This window comes from Gambusia affinis, linkage group LG18 (genome assembly GCF_019740435.1).
Source record: "Gambusia affinis linkage group LG18, SWU_Gaff_1.0, whole genome shotgun sequence".
Taxonomy (NCBI): domain Eukaryota; kingdom Metazoa; phylum Chordata; class Actinopteri; order Cyprinodontiformes; family Poeciliidae; genus Gambusia; species Gambusia affinis.
In genome coordinates this window covers 1179477-1204271 of record NC_057885.1, presented here as the reverse complement: position 1 = coordinate 1204271, position 24795 = coordinate 1179477, and the positions used below count along the sequence as shown (strand labels likewise).

At 37.7% G+C, this 24795-nt stretch overlaps 1 protein-coding gene across 18 annotated transcripts in view; it reads right to left on the bottom strand.

The window, feature by feature from the left end:
- ank2b (ankyrin 2b, neuronal) overlaps positions 1-24795 on the bottom strand; it is a 174834-nt gene that overhangs the window by 123281 nt on the left and 26758 nt on the right. For 7 of the 18 annotated variants that reach the window (XM_044097117.1, XM_044097106.1, XM_044097108.1 and 4 more), the window contains exon 1: positions 637-980. The exons of 1 other annotated variant lie outside the window; for it this stretch is intronic. In XM_044097117.1, the coding sequence (XP_043953052.1) occupies positions 637-789 (153 nt within the window). In that variant the 5' untranslated portion in view covers positions 790-980. Of the gene's footprint in view, positions 1-636; positions 981-17569; positions 17636-17693; positions 18084-24795 lie in introns of those variants that run through there. 10 more of the 18 variants (XM_044097122.1, XM_044097121.1, XM_044097119.1 and 7 more) reach the window with 5 other exon arrangements.

Genomic DNA, 24795 nt, shown 5'->3' with positions numbered 1-24795 from the left:
TTTGCCACATGTCTCCCCCCTTCTTCTTCCCCCTTTCCTGTCAGCCTACTTTAATATAAGGGACACTAGAGCCCACAAACGACCCCCTGGAGGGGTAAAGAAAAAATGTTCTGTTCATTTGTGAATTGTGTTTGGTGCATTAGTAAATATTGAGAGGGTTTAAGCTCTATAGCATAAACAGTCAACAAACAGCAGCAGTTGGAGTCTGCATGCTGCTGTAGAATTTCACTTTGGCTTTCAGAGTGGGATGAAACTACCCACCCCAAACCATACACACCTTTACACACCAATGTTGGAACAAATACTTCTGGCAATGGTTTTAATAACCGCTGCTCTGTCTGTGAGGTTTGATGAGCACAAGACAATAGATGAGCATACTGTAGATATTCTAGATGTCATTATTAGTGTTTTCACCAAAGGGCTTAAGACCACTGGGCTTTTATGAAAAATGAAAGATTGCAAGCAGGCAAAGTAAAAATAGCATTAACATTTAAAAAGAAGAGCTGACAGTAACTTCTAAGCGTTCAAAGCAAAAAAAAAAAAAAAAAAAGCTGTTGAAATGTTGTCTGCACAAACGTCCTAAAATACCCCAAACATGCATTTCTCTGTGCTGCACCTGTTAATGCAAGCTCTTACCAGCATTAGTGAAGGCTGCACAGGAAAATGTTCAGGGCAGTAGAATTCTGGCAAAGTGTTCTTGTCCAGGTTGGACTGGTTCCCAGCAGTTCTTAGGCCCTTGTCTGTACCACACACCTTACACATGGCTGAGTTGCCCATGGTGTACGACATTCAGATCTTTCCCAACCAAAAGTAAAAGAATCTATGAGAGTGCATTTGATCATTCGGATTATCCACTCTTTTTCCCTGCCTCTTCCTTAAAGCCCTACAAGTTGCCATTCAGGGGGTAAACCCCTCAGTCTTAGCAGAACTCAACTTGCCTTTCCCTGATGTACCACTTAACTGGAATCAAGTCAAATGACACTGTGCAGCCAGTAGTGCAAGCTTTTCCTCAATGCTGATTCCTACTCTGACCATTGACTAACAACCTCTGCCTTCCCCTCCCCCACTCCACGCCAACTATGTGACTGGCTATTTTTACACCCACAGGCCAAACTGTGTATGTAGAGAGAAGAGAGAGAAGGTGGTCCACATAGCAGTCAGCCAACCCAGGAGGAGGTGGCACCACAGATAGCGTATACCTGCAACAGCATGAGACTCAAATGCTACAATACTGTATAATATATAGGATATGGAATTTGGCATTCTGGTCTCTTTAATTCCAGATGGCACAGATTTTTTAGCTGTCACCTATATCGCCTTTACTACGATTCAATGAAACAAACTATGCAACATGAAGTTGTGTGTATGCTTGCTGGTTTATCAAATAAAAAAAAGGTAAATTAAAGAACAACTTTGAATTCCATCTGGGATTCCTCAATTCCGTTTAAAGAAGTATTTCCCAAAGTAAAATTGAATATTTATGTAACTCTTTTCGGCAACACTTAGTTGATGGCTTGTGAATAAGACTGTCATGATACTGTCATAAACATGAAGGATTCTTTATGAATATTTATGATTGTTATCATAAGGTGTCACTTGGTAAATCATGACACTTTTAATACAAAGTTGACATTATTCAAATTATCTTTATTATGACAACTTGACACTAACCAAGAAATCATGATCTGACATAAATTTGTTATAAAAGTGTTACTGATTAAACTTTAAAAATTATGTACCTTTATGTTATTAAAGCTAAAGTTAGTCACTGCCAGTCATTTGTCGATACGAATAACAGTTTGTCCACAACTTGTCTCTAAGTGCACCAAAGTTTTTGATTTGTCAGAAAATTAGAGCGTAACTGCCGCTCCACTAGAGTGAGAGACGGAGTGCATTTTTGATCCCAAAATATTTTTTCACTCGCCTTCACGCCCACAAATATTGTCCTATTGGTATCAAAGTCGGTCATGACATGGGAAAGCATAACTGCTCCCAAAAAATGTTTTCAAAATTTATCTAGCGCTTACGGTTTTCTGTCAAGGTGCTTCAGAGCAAAGTCATGCGACAGGATAAGCTCACATTCTCAGCCATTCATTTCCATACATTTCCAAATATTTCAGAGCTCAGCGCACACCATCTTTCCTCACTGCTATTACTGTGAGTGAGGGACAGATATGACTCGCGGTACTATCGGAGACGACAAATAGCCCAGTTTTCCAATATGTATCACGGTTCCTGAATGGCAAGGAGTTGTTTGGACTGCTTTTTTTAGTGAAACTGGCTGGCTCAAACAGAGAATTCTGTCTCCCCCTGTGTGTCTCACTCACAGCTGGCAGGGGATTAATTACCATAGCAACAGAACACAGAGAAGGGAGAGCTGCTGCTTAGGACTACAAATACGCCATCTCTGTAGTTCTAACTATGGTGGAAGACTCAGTTACTACAGAGGAGGACTGAGCTGGCCTTTACAACTACTTGTGTTTTGGACATTATAGAACTGATTTAACCCAATCACTGTTACACATGGGATTAGTTTGGCCCTTTCAAATGAAGCTTACTGAAAATTTTAAAATAAAAGCCTCAATATTCCTCTCAGGTTAGTGCACCTCCGTAGGCGGGCATTAACCTGTAGTGCCCGCCTATGGCAGGTTAATATTTCACAATATCAGCCTGCATTATCTTTTTTTCTCAGGTTAGCATTAGCCTTTTCCCTAAAATAAGCTTGTAGCTATTTTTCTTACTTATTAGCCATGTTTAGGACACTGAATGTAGGAAATCAATGTAAGACAACATTCTAGTGATGTCTGACATGCTACTGACAGCCTTTAGGCTTACATTAGTATTTTGGCTAATTTTACCTTATACACTAATTTTAACATACTGAATGGTACAAGTCCATGTTAGTCTACATGCTTGTGACTCTCCAAAGGCTATTGATTACAATTTAGCTAAGCTTAGCATTGATGCTAATCTTTAGCATCAGAACGCTGGGTCCAAACCGACTGGCACAATTTGGCAGGCCCTGGTTAACTTTCTTCAGGAATTTTCTAGTTATTTATGTTCTTCCAACAGGTCAGACATTGCAACAGACACAGAGGGACATGAAGAAATCATCTAACATCATAACTCAAAATGTTCACCTATTTATTTCTGCAGGAGTACTTTGCAACAAGATTTGACTTATTTTACATATTTCCAAAGTAAAACATTTTTAAAATATTAATCCATGGCTTAGTCAGATTCCTTGACATTGTATAATATAAACTAATATAGACCCAGAGAGTTTCATCAAGTTACTGTTTATTATTCCAACAGGATCTTCAGTAATGCATGTGTGGTAAAACTGTCCTTTTGTTCTAAAAAATTCGCAATTGGAAAAAAAATATTTTTTAAACCCTTAAACATAAGTATTTACAACAAATGTATTGAAAATGTTTGGAACAAGCAAAAATATTTATATGCAGAAAGAAAGAATTACAATTTTTAAAAGCACACAACATTGCAGCTATATTCTCCTTGGAATGAATCCCCATAAAGGTCTGGAAATCTGGCCTGGATTGTCCAAATACACTAGTTTGGGATGACCAATCTGTGACCAGAACACAGAGTTCCACACTGCCAAGACATTAACTGTCTGTATGCAGCCTGCTGTCTTCACCTTCATCTGGAAATTCAACTACAGCACGCAGGTCATTCCAGATGCTCCTGGCCAGACGCAGGATTGAAAGACTCCATGTGTGATAGGGTTGAAATACGACAAGGTGGATGTTGCATGCAGCACTTTGTCTCCACCACAGATGGCATCTCTGCACCTCTGGGAGACACACCAGGATGGCTGGCTGGGGACAGGAGGTGATGATGGAGAAGAGGCACAATAGCTGAGTAGCTCAAGGCCTGGATCCCATTCCAAACATTGGTCCAACAATCAGTGTGTCCACTCTAAATTCAACTGTTGAATGTGCTCCTAGTGACAGATAAAAAAATAGTTGCTTAATATTATAAACATTATTATATTTATCATTAAATATCTGATCTGTGTTAAAATATTAGCATTTATGGGCCCCAGAATTAGTCTTTCCATATCCTTCCATTTTTCTTTCAATTCCACCAAATCTTTCTTCAAGCTGTTCACAGTGCTCTGCAGCAAAGTCATCTCGTCAGACCAAGTAAATGGGCCACTGCCATTTACACTACAACTGTATTTAGCCAGACTGGAATTCTAAAATAATGCACAAAACCAATGTAATCCTTCACAGCTCCTTCTGTTCGCTGATTGGTCCAGTTGGAAATAAAACAAAGAAATCTAGCTCTATGGGAAAAATCCCAGATGGAGCACTGAAGGGAGATGAGAATCAAGCGGAATCCTCACAAAATCCTTAATCCTCTGTCAGATTTAATATATAGCCAGATTAACCAGTTCTGACAAGTCACAACCTTTTCAATTTCATTCACTTCCAATCCATGTAATTTCATTAATATCCAAGGCAGTCTCGCAAGAGCCCTCTTTGCCAAAATCTTCCTTCAGATAAAGCAGCCAATATAATATGTGCTGATTAAAGGCCAAACTTCACATTTAACTCAGAGGTTATGCAGTCCTTCAACAAGCAGTCTGAACAAGAATGTTCCTGTCCTTTTTATACTCATTCATTTGCCAACACAGCCTTTCATCTTTCCTTACATCCAACACACAAACACACCCAACCCAGTGGTAGGTAATCCACCAGGCGGGGCAGGCGCAGACAACAAATGCCTTTTAATCTGTACGGGCCATATGGCTCGCTGGCTAAGGGATGAGGGAGAGATGTTAGATACAAACCAATCTCCTTCTTCTATTAAGGTAAAATGCTGTGCTTTTCTGACATGAAAAAAAACATCATGTTATTGTTGTTAAAATTCAGCCTCAATAAGTAATGGTGGGATTACCCTAACAGAAAACACAATGAATTATGTCCCAAAAGAGGTCGTCTGGTATGTTTTGCATTTACCTCAACACAACACATCAGGCAATACCTGGTTCTAATATTAGCTGAACTGAGACATGGAAGGAATTGCAACCCACAGAGGTATAAAGTAATATGATGCAGCAGTTCAACATCCAATCAAACTTAAAATCTGGGATTTAAAGTCTTCCCGCTGACACAAACATTCAGATGTTTGCTACAATCAGTATTAAACTCAGAGGTTTCTTTCTGCAGCACAAACAAGACTTAAATGAAAAATAAGAACATGAATTATAGAAACTTGAAAACTGTTGTCATGGAAACAGAGATTTTTTATGCCTGGATGAATTACCAGATGTCTCACCGTTCCCAGCGAAAGGCCTGACCTCTTAATCCGACAGCATCAGCAGAAAACACAAGTTATTGTGCTTGTCAATAATACACTAGTTTGTAATCCAAGTAAAGTGTCATCTATGTAGCCTGGATATTGAACAATAGCATCAGTTGCTGACAATCCGTGTGATGCTATTGGCTGCGTCGTTGCTAACACAACACATCAGTGTGTTTGTGGTGGTTCTGGTGATCTTGATCATGCCATGCTCTCTGCTTCTCTTCCAACTTTTCAGCAGTTTGTCAGCTGTTCTGTCAGAGAAAATAAAACACCATTTGTTTAATTTAAATTTCAGCAATCCAAACTTCTCCAAGGCATGAGCTCCTCTTGGCAAATAAGATCACAGCCTTGTTTTTCTTCTACTCAGACTATAAATTTGTTGTTCAAAGGTGAACTGTAACTAAAGAACCATGTAAAGATGTTTAAAGGAAATTGAAGAAGGCCTGCAGGGTTATCTTTAGGGCACAGACTGAGAGGCTCTGTGGCAGCAAAATGGTCTAAAAGTATGACTGGTGATATAAACCTTCATGAGAACAACATCATCCCCACCAGAACAGTTAGATGTTTCCCTAACAACAAACTTTTTACCAGGGTTTACCCCAGGACTCTCTAAGCCCAGTGCTGGGGCCACTATGTCAGTCACCCAGTGGCCTAACATGTCAAAAAAAACAAAAAACAAAAAAAAACGTTGAAGGTTGACAGAAAATGATATCTAGGTTATTGTGTGTTATTGGAAGACTTTCCAATACCTAAGCACCAACTATAAAATCTTAAAAAAAACAACCATAAAAAATACAATGAAAATAATTATTAAAATTTTGCACTTCAGTTGTGTCATGTATCTGAAAATTTTTGACCCTTACTTATTACTTTATTCACTAAAGTTTTTAGTGTGTAAATCGATAAAAGTCTTTGGTTATGGACTTCCAGTGAATAAAAAACACCTGACCTCAGTCCCCTTGTGTGTTCACATTCTGACTTTATTGTTGCCATTGTGCTTCCAACTGTTTCACCAAAAAGATTCTTTAGCCTGTGTTTGCTATCACTGTTACAGCAGTGTATAAGAAAAAAATCTTATGATAAATAAATAAACAATGCTTAACCTGTTGTGGACGGAAGTAAAGCCCGGTGGTCCATCAGGCTTATGAAACTCTGGGGGAAACCCTGCTTTACCACTAGTGACCTGAAGGAGCTGCTAAGAAAAAAAATTGCCTTCCGGAGGGAAGACAGGGAATTAAGGAGTATGCAGAAGCAGCTAAAAGTTTAACAAATTCCCCTCTGAATGCTAAACTTCACCCCGGGCAAATTTTGAAAGATTCCAGCAAAGTGGGTGTTAAGGAGATTTATTAAATAATCTCATTTTGATATGAGACACTGTTCCAATTAAAAACAAATCAAGAATAACATTTGATGCATTCTATCTTTATGTTATTTAAAGGTCAAGACGAATCAGGACGAAAGAAGCACTGTTGTCAACTTATCCACTTTTTGTTTTTCTATTGTTTATTGATTTTTGAGCCTCCTCCAGCACCAGTTTTATAGAACTGTGAGAATTCTAGTGACTCTTTTTCTGTGTTGTTGACTTTTATGGATCTGGTACTATGTGTTACAATCGCATAGTAACTCAATAGACAAAACTAAAGCATGAGTGGGATAAACAAGAAAATGGAAAAACACAACAGCACAGAGACGCTGCAAAACAGGCTTGCTACTATGAGAGGAAATATTAGAGCCCTTAAAAAGAGCTATGCCTGAAGATAACCAAAAATAAGGACAAACTGAAGAAAGAAATGAAGGAAGAAATAACAAATCTCAGACAAGAAATAGACTTAACTGTCCAAGAACAACCAAGAGCTACAGGCACAGCAAATGAACATCAGCAAGGCCCAGACATGCATAGTTGAGGTGGAGGTGTGAAAGATGGATAATAATGACGTACTAACAAAGACATTGGAGCAAACACAGCGAATGAAAAACTAGAAAAACTAGCCGACCTCGAAGGGATCAAGGAGGAACAATATCCAAGTCTTCAGACTACCCGCGGATGTGGAGGGGAGCTCCACAGCTAGATATCTGGAGTAACCTTTAAAAACGGCACTCCAGCTTTCAGATGGGGCCAATCTCCAGATTTAACAAGCCACCGAGACCTCACCCAGAAACCAAACCTAAGAGCGGCAGCCAGATCAATTGTGGTCAACTTCCTACAATTAGAGACGAAAGAAATAATCTCAAAGAAAGCCAGGCAGAAAAAGATTCAGGTAAAGAGCAAATAAATCTACTTTGATTATGATTAACCAACAGAACTTGTTCCAAAACAAAAGGCATATGTGAGTAGTAAAAAAATAGGGTTGAAGGAGAAAGGAATATGTTTCCAGACACCTCTTGCTAAAATCCAGATACACTGGGAGAACGAAACAAAGACATACAAAAGTGCCAGGATGGCAGTGCAGGATAGGAAGGAAAGGGACTACACTGCTGAGGCAGGAGGAGACACCGCGGTACATTCTGCAACATTCTTACAAATCAGAACCTGAAAACTTACAGAAGTATGTCCTCAGGAGTCTATACCACAGCTCATAGAAAGAGGGGTGCAAAAGAGGATTTGTCACATTAAGCAAATCAAGCACAACAGAAAATACAAACGACCACACTGGTAAGTGTCAATGCAGAAAAAAACATTTTATTGGGAATTTCTATATAAAACATTAGAACAATTTGGATTCAGTAGTAAATCAATACAATTTATTGTTATAGCTGCAATGTAAAAAGTGCCCTTTTTTTCTTGCAGGGTTCTGGAGACGGGCCTTCTGCAGGTGTTGTCTTTTGCCCTGATTGCTGCTCTCCTACTTTAAAGCTGCCATGCAAGCGGCATAGAGGAAGGCTTTTCCCTCTCCTTCCTCAGAACCCCATTTGTTTTGGTTTGTGTCATATTTACTGGTTGTTTTTTGTTAGGGTTGTCTTGGCTTTGCTTATTTTTGGTTATGAGTTTTGCATTAGCCCTGCGACAGACTAGCGACCTGTCCAGGGTAACACCCGGAACGTTAGCTGGAGATAGATACCAGCAACCCTCCTGACCCCATTAGGGACAAGGGTGAACAGAAAATCGATGGATGGATGGATGGATGGTTTTACATTAATCTAATTTGGTTTCTCATTTCAGATATTCCCTTTTCAGGTTTTATTTCTTTAGTATAATTTCATAAAATCAATTCTCTTGAAGTCAGAAAATCCTAGTGTGGTCTCCTTTAATGTTACCCCACCAAAAGAGCCTGGTGGACATAACAGTAGAAAGACATTATACCACAATCCCATAGCAAGAATCAACAGAAATAGAAATTCAGTACACAGATCAACCAGACAGGGGCGCTGTCTATCACCTACACTGTTTGCTGTCTTCATAGAGAAAATACAAAATGAATTAAACCAAAAAACACCTTAACACTCAATAATACTCCATCAAAAAAATTCAGGAATTGTTTCCAATCAAATGGATTATGATAACCTGGGAGTTAACATCACCAAAGGATTATCTACACTTTACAAAGCAAATTATGATAAAATAACCAACGAGATACAAAAGAAAAAAACAAGCAAAAAAAGACATCCACTCTAATTCTAGATCTGACATCGAGAATTTAAACTATCAAAATGAATGGGCAGCCAAGACTTCTGTATTTGTTCCAGTCATTACCAATAGAGGTCGCCGAAACTAAATTTGTGACCTCGGACATATTCATTTGGGTGTCAAAAAGCTTAGAGCTAGATATGAAACTCTCCAGCTATCGAAAGACAAAGGGGGTATGGGTCTCCCAAAATTAAAGGAGTGCTTCTATGCAACTCAGCTCAGACAAGTTATATGTTGGGGCAAAGGAGATTATACAGCAAAGTGGAAGGATATGGAAAAAGTATAAAGAATACCATATTCAGTGTGTTATTTGAGACTAAGATAGATATGAGAAGATTAAAAAATACATGGATCCAATTAGAGTATTTACACTGGAACTATGGTTAAAAATACTTAAAAAAAAAACAGGATAAAGGAGAACATGACAGTGTTCAGATAGGTGGCATATGATAGTGATTTTAAGCCAGCAATATAAAGGATTCAAACAATACGTAAACAAGGGGGTCACAGCATGGGATACTCTACAGAAGAACAGGGGGCTGGCGAGTTTTCAAAAAACTCTCCAGCTCAAGTATAATTAAGATGAATACAAATTTGACAGACACCTACAACTGAGAAACTATGACATAGAAATCAGAAGGGATCCCTCTGTGGAAATGAATGGTGTGATTCAAACTGTGATGACTTTATTCAAAGGAATAAAAATTTAAATCATACCTGCTTTATATCAAAATCGATAATGAGTAAGCGATCAACTAAGTTTCTAAAAGAAAAATGGGAATCAGAGTTTAAAGTTACAATTACAGATGAGAATTGGTTAGATATGTGGAAAACGCATCACATACCCACCAAATCGTTCCTTTTTTTTAAGTCTTACAGCTGTATTACCTCTGATTTCATTTTTACAGAACTCACCCTTACTGAAAATTGCTATCTTCAAGTTTTCCTGAAACAACTTCCATAGTGACCATACTGATGACTTCACTGTTTGGGAAAAGATTGAATTTTTGTGTTTCGAGCCAGCTGATTTTTGTTCATTCATAAAGCCCAGCCCTTCCATACAGTCATTGTTAAACTTACCAAACAGAAAGACTATGTACCTTCAGTTGGAATTTAGACAGCATTAGACATACTTTTGGGTTATGTATTACACTTTCATTATGCATCATATCGTCATCATCATCATCATCAACGGTTCTGCCACTGTTAGATCCCAACATCAGACCAGTTTTATGCACATTCTCACTGAACCTTGCTTGCTCAGATCTTCCAGATACCTAGATGGCCCATAATAATGAGCAAAATTACTAAACTGTTTCACAAATAAGCACAGATTGCATGAATGCAGGGTAGGCGGCAGACATCACATGGGAAACAAGAAAATATTGAAACCCCCAAGAATAGAGCCAAAGTGTCACCTCTTCTCCTCCTTCTGAAGCAGCTCTATATAGTGCTGTGAATTAGTTTGCGTCTCAACTTATGTCCACAGCAGAACCCTTTTCCCCCCACACGTTTCTAATGGTGACTGGCTTGGTATTTTTGTTGAGCTGCAGGGTCCCACAGTGCCACAGCAGCCAGATTATAAATGCTCTAATCCGGGATTTTACCAATCCCAGTTCAGCATCACACTGTGGTACATGACCAACATCCATGTACCACTCACTGAGGTGGTTTGCATGCATGGGTAGCTAGGGTGAAAAATTTACTCTTTTATTATTAAGTTCAACTTGTTCATTAATGTAAATTAACTTCTGTAAATTCAAACAGTTTTAGGTGTTTGAATAGTGTCTTATGAAGGCCAAAAGGTAAATTGAAAGATGGACCATGTAGCAAAAAAGAGGTGCTGTATAAGAGTGCAGGGAGGGGCAGGGGCTGGTAAACAGCAGAGATTATGAAGACTATCAGCTGTGCACTCAGTCGTGGCCACAGATTAGACCAGAGGCTTTGCCACTGGGATGGCACAATATTGGAATGGAATGGAACTGGGTGGAAGGTTTAATGTGCCATACAAACCAGTACAGAGACAACATACTGGGGATCTGATAAAAAAAAACAACAACTCAGTTTTATTGATACATTGTTTGACTCAATCATTGCAAAGCCATCACCTTTGTAAACCCTTTCCACATAGATTAGAACCAACAACAATAAAGCCACAATAGGAGCAATATTCCATCTAAATTTAGCCTCTTATGGGGACATTACACTCCCTGGCCAAAAATAAATTTGCCACCTGGATTTAACTAAGTAAATAGGTACGAGCCTCCTATTGGACAATTACTGCATGGGTGATTATGTTTCAGCTGGCAATGGATCATCTGGAAGATGATCTTGGAGATCATCCTCCATGAAGCAGACGCTTTTAAAAATGAATGCAAACAAGGATGATTCTAACAACAGAGTGACAGACATTCAAGGAGAAATATAGGCACATGGATTTCATGTCCAATTCAAAGTAAGCTAAACTATTTTCAATTTTAACTACAATAAGAGAGCCCAAAACTCCACCTACAAACATCAGTGGTGGGTCTCCTTTAAAAGGTTTAAAGTTAAATGTTTAATTGCTGGGTCTTTAATTAATTAGTTGCAATTAATGACATTTTAATAGAATAATAACCATTATAATAACCTAACCCTGCCCTAACCATTTAATATTGACACAATAAAAAAAGGACCAATTCACAAACAAATGTCTCCAGGCTCTTTACAGGAAAGATTATTTCAATTTAATTATGCACATATTCCCTTTGATCCTAGTTATCAAACAGTTCAGTATGCTCGTATTAATTATTCCAATTAGTTTTTTTATCTAAAGAAACCCAGCAGATTGCTTCAAATTATATAGTGGAGCAACATGCAATTTATAAAAGCACAATGAAAAACTTTCAAAACATCTGCATGTCAAAATCGAAACATAAGCATCTATTTTAAGTTTAATATGAAACTGTGTACCAGTCAAGACATTGTCTTCAACCTCACTCTGAATCAGGCTCCTTTGGCTGATTTGAATATCTACACATTCATTTCTTAGAGATCTCATAAATCCTGCTGTGTCTTCACTGTAACAGAAAAGCTTCCACTCTGGTGTAACAGAGGAATGAGGGGGAAACACATTAACCACAGGTTCTATAACAAGTACTCCTTGCAGCATAATGTTGAACCAAGAGGCCATTTCATTAGTATGATCTGTCAGTCTCTGTCCTTCAAAACTCTTTTCATTCAGCTTTCAAGGCTCTCTGGGGCAGGTGTTATGGAAAACATCCATTATGAATCCCTTATGTCAATCTGTTTCTTAAGCTCCTTAAAAATACAACTCCAATGTTTTAGTTGAAGTGTATTTACTAAATGAGTAATGCACTGAGGAGGTTAAAACTGTAAAGCGCAAATGGCAGAAGAAAAAGCAAATGGATTACTATCGCAAACAGAGCCCTGTAGCAGATTTATACCACACGTTCAATCTGCTGCTATCATTTAGACGTAGTGACAGGAAAAAGAAAAAGGGGAGGGAAAGATTAAACGGGGGTATTATGTAATCGTTTGATCCATTTCAATTAGTAGAAGGAGGTTCATAACAGTTCCTTTGGGGGGATGATGAACCAAGTAGGCACGACATGAGAGTCAGACAAGTTTGCAACGTAACAGCTGGCTCTGTTGTCAAGGTGACTTACTCTGGATAAGATGTTTTCTGCAGACAAGCAACAGAATTTGAATCTGCCTGTGAGGGACCAGACTCAAAGAAGGACAAAAAAAAGTGTTCAAAGTAGAAAAAGTTCAATTTAATTCTTCAAGAAAAATTTAAAGCATAAAGATTTAAGTCAAGAATAAATCAAAGGATAAATAAGAAATTTGGGCCCGATTTAACTGAGGTCAACTGAACTTTAACTGAACACAAACAAACAAAACTGACCTGCAAATAAAGAACAAAAGGCTTAAATAGGGGTGGAGTAACCTAAAGTTACCACAAGAGAGAGATACGACATAACCAAAGAACTAACAAATACAAAATTAACTAAGACGTTAACAATTAACTAACTGAAACAAATAAAGCAAAACTAACTTTAACTCAGCACAAACAATAATAAGTGAATATTTAAGTGACAAAATTAACTAATTAAATCACTATTAGTTAATTAATTAAATCAACTTGAAACAACAAAGTCTCCCCCTTCAGTCTTTCAGAAAATCAAATGGTTTGTTCCAGGTTTCCTCCTCCAGCTGGTTTGTATCAGCAGCACCTCAGACAAAGAACTAGTGTAAGTAAACCATTCAGACAGACATTAACTCAAGTGTGCTCCCATTAGAAAATATATGTCTAAATAAAATAACTACATTAAACAGACTATAATCTGTAACTAATATAAAGATAAAAATGATAACACGATGTAGTGGTGGGAGGAGCTTCCACCACACTGCCATATGAACTGATGCCTTCAGCATTCATGGCTATGCTTTACTTGTTAAAAGTCGTTTTTCTGATAATTCACTTATGCGCTACTCCATAGTCCAAACTATATGTGTTGTAAAGTTCATTTTGACTGGTTAACATTGAAAGAACATGCCACAGCTTAGCAACATGCTGTTCTTCTGCAGATGGTGACAAAATGCGAACCCAAGGCAGCCAAAGGACGACTTTACTGTAATGTTGCGCTCCCACTAAACGCTTTAGGCGTCAAAACCACCTCCGACATTTCAAGATCGACGGGTGTGCCCGCTTGTCTGGTTTACATTAAAAGTCTATGTGGAAGCGAGTCAGATGTGTCAAAATCGCTCTAGCCAATGTTTTCTGTTGCCGGCCTATTTTTTTAAATTTAAGACAAGAAATATAATTTCAGAAACTGATAATCCAGTGGGATTAAATAAGGTGCATGTTCTCGCTTTCTTATGCCACAGCATGCTGAATGTGATGTCACGTCTTCTGTGAATGCACTTCTGTCAGAGTAATAGACTGCTCACACTGACATCTAATGGAGGCTACGTTAAACTTAAATGGAAACTACAATATAAACTTTAATTTCAACAACAAAAAAACTAACTTTAGCATTAAGTGCAGATTTATACAGTCATCATTGAATCCATCCTCATCACTCCTCCATCACTGCATGGTACACTGGGTCCACAACCTGCGAGGATGTGGGTTTTTGTGTGTTTATTAGTTAAATTAGTCCCTGTGCTGTCCTGTCTAGCCCCTTATTTTCCCTCGTGTATATTTAAGTTCACCTGTGCCTCCTGTTCCTTGTTAGATCCTCTGTTGTTCTTCCCCGTTGTCCTCTGTATTGCCTGTTTATTAAACCAACCATTTTCTATTCATGTCTGGGTCTCACTGCTTTATCCTCATCACTACAAACCGCAATTCATGACACAATGAGGGACAAACATGGATTACTGCGCGTCATGCACACTTCTGAGAAGGTGGTCGGCTACAACCTCTGACCTGTACAGGACCTAGACTCCTCCAGGACTTTAAGTCGTGCAGGTTGAATTGCAGCCATCCTTCTCACCTTGAACACAACCTGATTAAGCTCCTCCCCTCAGGTGAAAGACTACTTCCCACCACAAGAACTGTTTTTTCTCTCAGCCATTAGACTGATAAATAATAGTAAATTAACACAGTCATGTTATCCACCTGATACTCTGCACATGCATACATATTTTTCTTTTTTGTATTCATGTTTTAATTCATTATTTATTTTTGCATCAATACAACAAAACAATTTCCTAGCTCGTGAACTTGTTTATTGGCAATGGCAATATAAGTGATTCTGATTTTGATCCATGATATTGAAAGTTTAAAATATGTAGATTTCAAAGATTACCACAATGTCCACCAGTAAACTGATAAAATAATTTGTAACACTCAAGTTCGTTTTCCTACATGTTTCTAAAATTTTCTGAGACACTCCTAATTACTCAGATGATTATTATTGGCTTTTATATGTGAGAAGTAAAATCTTAAATTTATTCTGGATTTAACAGAGAACCAATGAAGCTAAAAGAGGGAAAATATGATTCCTCTTTTTAATTTTCATCAGAAATCTGTAGGATTTTGGATCAGTTGTTTTCTGTAGACTTCCTGATAGTAATGAATTACAACTTTTTTTTTTAGGAAAATAATAATTAAAAAACTAATAATAATAATTGCTTTTTTTAAGCCTTCTTGCAAGTGTCTCTGTTGCTCTGAGCATTTGGAGAAGACTTATTCCAAAAAGATACTTTTATAGAAGATAGGTTTATAGTTTATGCATTTAAAGCCAGAGGGGACCAATCACACAGCTGGAGCTTCTGCTTGTTGCCTCACGTGCTGCCGCTGCTTTATTAAGTTTACCTCACTTCAGTGCGGCTCACGCGTGACTCCTTTCACTCAAACTGGACACATGCTGACCTGTATGGATATTTACATCAATTTCCTGTGATGAAATATATTTCTTTGGAGAACTCCTCATCAAGGTAACAGTTTAAACCCACTGCATTAGCTCTGGTTGTGCAGCTCAATGTGAACCACAGGAATAACTTGTAGGAAGAGCTTTCAGAGGTGAGGGTTGACGGAGCGGTGAGAATGATTTATATTTGTGAACAAACAATTATGAGAGGCGTTTACATTTCAACACGCTGCCCAGGTATGGCTCTATCTTCCCGGTAAAGTTCATTCCTGTGTTCCCGGTTGGTTGGAGCGTTAGTGGTTAACAAACCAGCACTAACCTCATCATGCAGGTTCAGCCCAATGAGGAGCTTTCGCACTTGATTCACAGTCACGCATCACACAGGTTTTGTATTATTTTATAATTACGTTATTATTATTTTTCTGGTTACAGGATACATCAAACCATATCAAATGCTTCATCCTCTTAGTCAGCCAGAGTTAAACCTCAGCGCCTCGCGGAGATCTGAAGAACTCGTCCTACAAACTCGAGGAACCACAACAGTTTCTGTGACTCTTATTAAAAACTCAGCAGACAAAATGTTAGAGCTACTAAAGCCTCATTAGCAGCATTAAATTAAATCTCCCGTTTGTTCCGCAACAGATTTAACTCATCATGCAGGGCCGGTCCAAGGCTGTATGAGGCCTTGAGCAGAATTTGACTTAAGGGCCCCTCTTGCTCATCAGCACCTCTAACAGCTTCACTATTAGGGTTAGTTAGTGAAATCTGGGAGAGGGGGAGCAGTTTAATTGGCCAACCTATAAAACAATAAGTTATACTTGCAGTTTACTAATTTGTATTTGTGAACAAACAGAATTCAAACTCATAGATTAAACTCACAGCATCAGATTGTTGCTATGGTAACAAAACAATCTAACTATGAATATTGTTCCTTCAAGTTGTACAAAGTAAACTTGCCAGCTCCTTAAAATCTTACATTTAAATGTTAAACAATTTAAAATCTTTTAATTAATGTAGGTTGAAACAATTAAATCAAATTTAGCAGCAATGATCATTTCAATAAACAAATATTACATTTATGTATCTGTGATCTGTGTTAAGATATTAGCATTTATGGGGCCCCTGAAGCCCTGGGGGACCTGAAGGAACCACTGACTGAATTTGGATTAGACAGAAGTTCAAATAATTGATAATCATTTTAATTGTATTTATTTATTTGTTGTTTATAAGACTAGTTGTGGGTTTAAATAGCATTTCACTGGCAATGTTTTCCATAACATATAATTACCCAGTAACATTTTTACATTTTCTGTTTACTTAACATCTTTTAATACTAAAACATGGTGGACTGCCATTGGAACACCTTGGCACCCCAACCACTAGACTGAGCAGGTTTGCTTAGGGAAACCCTGGGATCTCAGTCCATTCAAACACAGATGAATGAAGGTGATTTAGTTCTGGCTAAAAATCAAAAAAGACTACCCTACTTCAATTTAACTGGTTCCTATTCAACAGTGTAGTTCATTCAGATTGTTCTGTTCAATCAGATGTTAGGCTAAGAAAATGAAGCAAACTTTACTGTTCTTCATTTTATTAAACAAGCTCAGCATGCAGTGATCCAGTCTGTTTATAGTTTACATTTAATGACTACATGCCTTATGCTGTCAAAACACAGAAAAAGACCATATTGTCTGAATTGGCATAATGGAGGAAATACTGCATTGAAATGATGTCAGAGGTGAACCTTTACCAATGAGAGCACAACAGAGAACCTATTCTGTTCGCCTGCGAAAATGCAGACATCACACATTGAACCTGTACTCAAAGCACATGATGGACCACAAACCTCGTTGTGTAAATATGCCTCCAGATGAACAGGGCTTTATCAAAACAGGCTGACACCAGAGAAAGAGCCACAATATTGGCCTCAAGGTTCACGCAGCCTGCATTCAGTTGTTTTACTTGAGCTGGAATCGAAGCTGACAGTGATGTGTTGGATGAGGTTTAATGGTTGGCAAATGGTTTTCATCACTAAAGGTTTGCTGCATCTGGATATTGCTTTTTTTCCTGATCAGTAGACTCTTGACTATGTTCAGGTTTACATCCGCATGAATTCCCCAACAATTAACTGGATGATAACAGAATCATGAGGATGGAAATGGACATTTTCAGCCAGAATACAGAAAATGATGATAACTCATGTTAAGTCTTTTACATATGACTTTGTCAAAGATACCTTTGGTTTCAAAGGGTGAGGTGACATTTGATGATGATGAGGAGACTTGAACTAATGACCACTGACATTGAAGCACTGACTGTCCATAAGAGTGGGAAGGGGTGGATGGTTCTAAGTGAGCTACCTTCCGCTTGCGTTCAGCCCGTTCCCTGGAACGGCGCCTCTTCTCTCTAGCTTTCTCCAGAGCCTTCAGGTCCGGAGGCTGGTCCATCTCGGACCTGGCCTTCTTAAGTTGGGCTGCAGCGTGAGCCATGGCCTCTCACTGTTCCCACAGAGACAAGACCTTTAGATCACTTTCAGAAGTCTTCTCAGAAACCTCGTCTGAATAGCTCCAAGGACCTGTCGGTTCACGGATATCAGCCTCACCTCACTGGGGGAGTTTCCAAGGACAAACTGTACGGCTTAGTCCTCTAAACCAGCAGATCTCCTCACCCAGACACAAAGTGTGAGTGTGTGCTGAAAGCCTCCCTCCCTGGTGCCTGGGCAACTGCATCTGAGACAAGGTCGGAAAAAGAAGAATGCTGCTCTGGCACACATCACAGCGAGGTAAGCCCAACAGCCAATCCAGAAGCTCAGAAGAGACAGAAAGGCAGGGGGAACTCCACCCCTCCCTCCCAGCTCAGCCCACAGAGAAAGGAGAGGGTGCCATGGAAACATAGGAAACCTTTGATTTACTCCCTTCTGATCTCTGATCAGGCATGAGTCGGCAAGGTATGAAAAATGGTAAGGAGACAGTAGAGGGAGGTGCCAGAGGACAAGGGAGTATCAGCGTCTGTCCTTAGGAAAACTAGGCAGGGAGGTGCCACTCTGACAGAAGACAGAGGGGATAAGATGTGCTCTGTTGTTTCTGAGATCTCCCCTGTTACTAGAACCAATCATGGTATCGTCTGATTGCTGGCTGCTCTGGAAATCTCACAGCTCCGGAGCAAACACAAAGAAAAATACATCAATCTCTTTACTCTAAAGGCATATTCACACATGTCTGCGGATGTGGAGAAAGGTCACACATTGTTTAAATTTAAAAGGAAAACAAGATGAAGTGCTGCTGCAAAAAGCATCCAATAGACATGAATGTTTTTCACATCACACTCATCAGGCAGTCCCTGTCCATGGTGCTGAAACCACCATCAACAGAAGTAATGTGTGATTTGGGTTAAACTTTAGAACAGCCATATAATGCAGTGAGAAAATTATTGCGAGCAATATTGAACAGCTAAACTGTTTGCAAATGGCCTCTATGAAGCCTAAATCTGCATTGTTATTATTGTTATAACTACCATTACAATGTTAGTATTATACTAATGGTGCAAATATGGCCTTTATGTGCTGCTCTAGCAAGTCATTTACTGCACTTTTCTTGATAACACCACCCTTGTTAGTTTTTATTCAATGCTGCCATCTACTGGTCAGCATTACAAGATTGTGCAGCCTAATCCATGGAGGGGTCCAGATCTCTTTGTAATACACATTGCAAGTAGGTGAATGCAAATTCATTTAACTTCTAAGTAGCCTAAGTTTGGGTTTGAAAGAGGCTTCCTTTTCTGGTCTGATAGAGGTGTTATTATGTAATAGAAGACAACCAGAAAGGAATTCAGATCTCACTAGGATTGCCTTTAGGTAACTCTGTATGCATGCTTGATGTGTAAGTGGATCACCAAAATATATCTTGTACTTTTAATAAACTTTAGTTGATTTTAACTCACTGGTTCTTATGGATTCCCCTGCATAAACAAACCTGAGCTGAAAACATGCAGTCACTGGCTTGTTACTCTATCATTAGCGACTTTAAAATACTGTTGTTAGTTTATAAATCACTGAATGGTTTAGCACCACAATACATTAAAGATCTGCTGTTGTTGCATCAACCTTCCAGAACTCTCAGGTTCTGGTTCTGCTCTGCATCCCCAGAACCAGAACCAAACGAGGAGAAGCAGCATTCAGCATCTATGCACCACAAATCTGGAACAAACTTCCAGAAAACTGTAAAACAGCTGAAACACTGACTTCCTTTAAATCTCAACTAAAAACCCACTTGTTTAGAGTTGTATTTGAAACGTAATCAATTGCAAATTTATTGACGGAATCTGACTTGATGTTGTTTTTATTGTTGATTCTATGTTGCATCACTTTGTGTTTGATTTGATGTAAAGCACTTTGAAATGCCTTCCTGCTGAAATGTGCTATACAAATAAAATTTGATTGATTGATTGATAAAGTTAACAGAGGGCTGACGGTCCTTAAGACTGACAGCTCCTATCCATCAACATGTCTTTCCTCATTAAAAGTTATACAATAAAATGTCAAGATTGGTTTTCATCCTTGTCTGTTTGTGCAGCAAACTGTACAGCATCCTTTGACCATTTTTAAAGTGAAATCAACAAAAGCAGTATTAGACTACAGATGTGTGTTTTTTGACAAGTTTTAAAGAAACAAATAGGTTGTTTTGACATTCGTCATGGAGGAGCAGGCAGTGATTTGAAGAGCATGACTTCACGTGGAAAGGGTCAATAACACCCTTATTCTATTGGCTGCGGTGGTTGAAAGGCAATGCTAAATGTGGTTCTGTTACAGCAGAGAAGAATTTGCAAGCAAGCAGAGACAGAGTTTTGTGAGTGAATAGTGCAGAGAAGTTTTGCGTGCGAGGATAACGTCTGAGCATGAATACAAAGATTTGAGAGAGCACAGAGAATATTTGAAAGAGAGCAGAAGGTTTGAGTCCAAACATTACAAGTTTCAAGAACAAAGAGATGAAATGCTGCTTGCAGCTGAAAATATGTGCTCTTGACTTCTGGCAGTCAAATTCCCCCAGACAAATCTAGGAAGGGTACCCAGGCACACCTGTTCCTACAGACACTCTGCAGCTCTGTATTGGGAATCTCAAGAAGTGGACGGGAGTGCTTTACCTTTTTCAGGACAACAAACATGAGAAAAGTTTTCATTGCTTGTAACCATTCATGTCATCCCCTATCACATTCCTGCTATCACTTGTAAACAAAACACACAAGTATTTCAATATAGACCTCAAAGAGGAAGAGAACCCCCTCACCCTACAGCTGCCTCCAATCCTACTCAATCAGCAGGAGTGGCAATATTACCAAACAACTTCAGTGGAGATGGATTATGTTCACTCTTAGATACATATGGACATTTTGCTTTATTAGTTAAATCAATAAATGAAGAAATTCTTTTGTTGGGTTCTATATATGGGAACAACACCAAAGCAGAAAATATGCAACTTTATGATAGATTAAGTAACAGGGTGAATTACTTATGTGGAAAATATCATAATATGAATATTATTATTGGTGGGGACTTCAATTTGACTACTAATGATGCATTGGATAGATTTCCTCCAAAGGCTAAAACAAATCCAAACACAGTTCTAGAAAACTTTATGTCAACCTTTGGCCTGTTTGATGTATGGAGACAAAAAATGGCTCCAAAGTTGAATTTATGTGGCAAAACAAAACAGGCTCCTTTAAATCAAGAGTTGATTTCTGGCTGGTGTCTGATTTAATAGCTGATTAAATTAAGTCGGAGATTCTTCCAGCTCCTTTATCAAACCACAGGTTTATTTTAACTGAAAAAACTAAATTAAACCAGTATGGAAAAAATAAAATTACAGCTTACTGGAAATTCAACTCTTCACTGTTAGAAAATAAAACAGTAGAAGAAAACATTAAACAAATAATTATAAAGTATTGGAATCAGAAGGAATTTAGTGAAAATTAGGAACTCCTAAAATATGAACTTTGAAAAATGTTTCTGAAAACTGGAGCTGAGATTGCTAACAGAAAAAGAAAAGTAGAATCAGAAGTAATAAAAGAAATTATCTTATTGAACCAAAGATTAGATGAAAGCATTTACAACTGAACCTGGACAATATTTACATTTCCAAAGCTAAAGGAGCGTACAACAGATTGAGACAGGAATGGTTAGAAGAAGGAGAAAAAAACTCTTCTTATTAGAAAAAAAAACACCAAATATGTAACAGTATTATGAAACTTCAAATCTATAATAGTATCTGTGAGGAGCCTGTTCAAATCTCTTCTTACTGTGAAACTTTATCAGTCAAGATGTTCTGATGAAACTGTTACACAATTTATTAACTTTCTGAATGAAATGCAACAAATTAGCAAAAGTAATAAAGTACAATGTGATTCAAAGCTTCTGGTTTGACTAAATCTAAACAAATGTGAATTACTCTCCATTAAATCTAATTTAAAAGGCACATTCCTCAATATTCCTATAAAAGACAAAGTTAAATATCTTGGAATTGCAATAATTAAAGATCAAAATATAAGATCAATAGACAATTTTAACCCCATAATTAAAATAGTTGAACAAAGATTTAATTTGTGGCTCCAGAGAGATCTCTCTCTTTTAGGACGTTCATTATTAGTCAAAGCTGAAGGCATATCCAGACTCGTTTATAGGGCCCTTGCTCTTGATGTTCCCAAACAAATCAGTACCAACATTAATAAAATAAACTTTAACTTTTTATGGGAAAAGAAATGCCATCTCATCAAGAAAAATATTCTAAGGAATAAAGTTGAAAGAGGTGGAATTGAAGCTCTTGACTTTACATCTTTAAACAATTCATTCAAAATTAAATATTTAAAAAATCTTCTAAAAAACCCAAACTCTATATGGAATGCTATTCCCTTTTACAACTTTGACAAAATTGGAGGATTACCCTTTCTTCTTAGATGCAATTATAGTTTCCCCAAAATGCCCCTAAAACTGTTTACGTTTCATAAACAAATGCTGTTAAGCTGGTCACTTTTGTACATGCACAATTTTTCTCCCCATAAATACTACATCTGGAATAATGAACACATTAAATAAAAAAATAAGTCAATTTTTTATAGAAAATGGTTTGATAGGGGAATATTACTTGTAAGCCAGTTATTAAATCCAAATGGTCATTTATTGTCTGTTTGTTACTGCGCAATAGCCAGCCCCGCCCTCTCCTCACAACTCCTCGGGCTGACTACTGAACCAGTTCTCTGTCTAACAGGTCCGGAAAATCTCTAAGACCCGGGTCTTACCCTGAACAAAGTCTATAGGAGATAACATTTATATTGATTATGATTGCCCTTTTTTAAGTAAGAAAACAACCAACAAAATGTTAAGAAATATTATTACTATTACAAGATGTTGTTTTCCAGCAGCTTGTATATTTTATTGGTCCAGCATTTTTGAAAATATAAATCGGAAGTGGACCTGGTTACTCCTAAAAAAATACTCAATAAACAATAAAGTAAGAGAAATTTCTTATAAAATTATTCATAATGTTTATCCTGTTAAAGCCTTTTTGATCAAAATATATAAATGGAATTTGGACCCTATTTGTATTTTTTGTAGAAAAAATGAAGAAAAGCTTGTTCATCTTTTTTGGGACTGTAATTATACCAAAATAATTCTGGAGAGATGCCAATTTTTTTTCATCCAAAAAAATCTCAATATTACTTTAACAGATACAGATATTTTGTTTGGGATAGAGAAATGTGAACTTGTCAAAAAAAAGAATTTTTATATCTTGTTAATGTTATTTTGATTGTTGATTCTATGTTGCATTGTGTTTTTGTGTTTGATTTGATGTAAAGCACTTTGAAATGCCTTGCTGCTGAAATGTGCTATACTAATAAAATTTGATTGATTGATTGATTAACTTCTTTATTATTTATTTATATATTCTTTATTATGTAATTTTAATAAATGACAATGATGAAGGGGTTATGCCATTGTGGTTCCTTAGAATGGTCAAACATGAAGATACAGATAAGACAATTCAGCAAAACTTACAGGAAGCAAAACACTCCACTTCTCTTTAACACAGACTGTGTTCCACCCTTTGCCTAGCAACAAAAGTGTGTTGCCAGCGGCAACAGACGAGAGGTTCTCTGCTGGATAATCTGGTCTCATGGCTTTCATTAGCCCTGTACTACAACCTCTCCTCACTTAATGAGCTCTGTGTGTGTGAGCAGGGGTGGGCATGTGTATGTGTTCTTGTATTTGATATAATGATAGAGTTAAGGGTACTGGTAGTACTGGTAGTACTGGTAATGGTTTAGTTTAGGTACGTCTGACAGAAGCAAGGCTGCCATGGACCAGCGCCAATGTGCCATCTGATGCCTGTCATACACACATCAACACTAAGTTTAACAATACTGACCAAAATAAAACACAGGAAATATTGAGGTCAGCTAAATTGTGGTGGCAGGAGCTAAAGGACCCCTGAACGCTGTGGACTGACGCTGCCGTCACGGTTACCTAGAGACAGACACGACATTGAGCTGCTATCAACCCACATCTTTTTAAGTCAAATCAAATCAAATTTTATTTGTATAGCACATTTCAGCAGCAAGGCATTTCAAAGTGCTTTACATCAAATCAGACACAGAAACACAATGCAACATAGAATCAACAATCCAAACACAACATTAAGTCAAGTTCCATCATTAAATTTGTAATTGATTACGTTTCAAATAAAATCCTAAACAGGTGGGTATTTAGTCAAGATTTAAAGGAAGTCAGTGTTTCAGCTGTTTTACAGTTTTCTGGAAGTTTGTTCCAGATTTGTGGTGCATAGATGCTAAATGTTATTTCTCCTCGTTTGGTTCTGGTTCTGGGGATGCAGAGTTTTATGTTAAATTATGTAATGTGGACAAATAAAATGTAATATTAATGCATTGTTGTCATTTTTTTTAAATGGACACACAGCTTTGGAATTATGGTTATGTAAGTCAATTTTGAATGACATAATACCCATCGTCTGCCAGCAAAATTGTGTTTAATACCAGTGAAGTAACTTGATGGTATATTATGTTGTAGATCTATCAGATCAAAAATGTACATGAATCAATACTGATAAATTTGATTCAATATAAAATCAATTCAAATGTACATGCAGATCCACATTCAGATGATGACTGAATCAACACTGATTTAGTGTTAATGTTATTGTTGAAACCCTAACATTGATTCAACGTGTTAGTCACTGACCACTTTCAATATCGTTTCAATGTCAGGCTTCAACGTGGATTCAATGTTTCTGCCTAACATTGTTTCAATGTTGATTCACTCATATGGTGCTATGTAGGATCCTGTGACAGTTCCATTCTGGAATTCACTGAGCTCCTGAGAGCGACCAATTCTTTCACAAATGGTTGCAAAAACAATCTGCATGCATAGGTGGTTAATTTTGTACACCTGTGGTCATG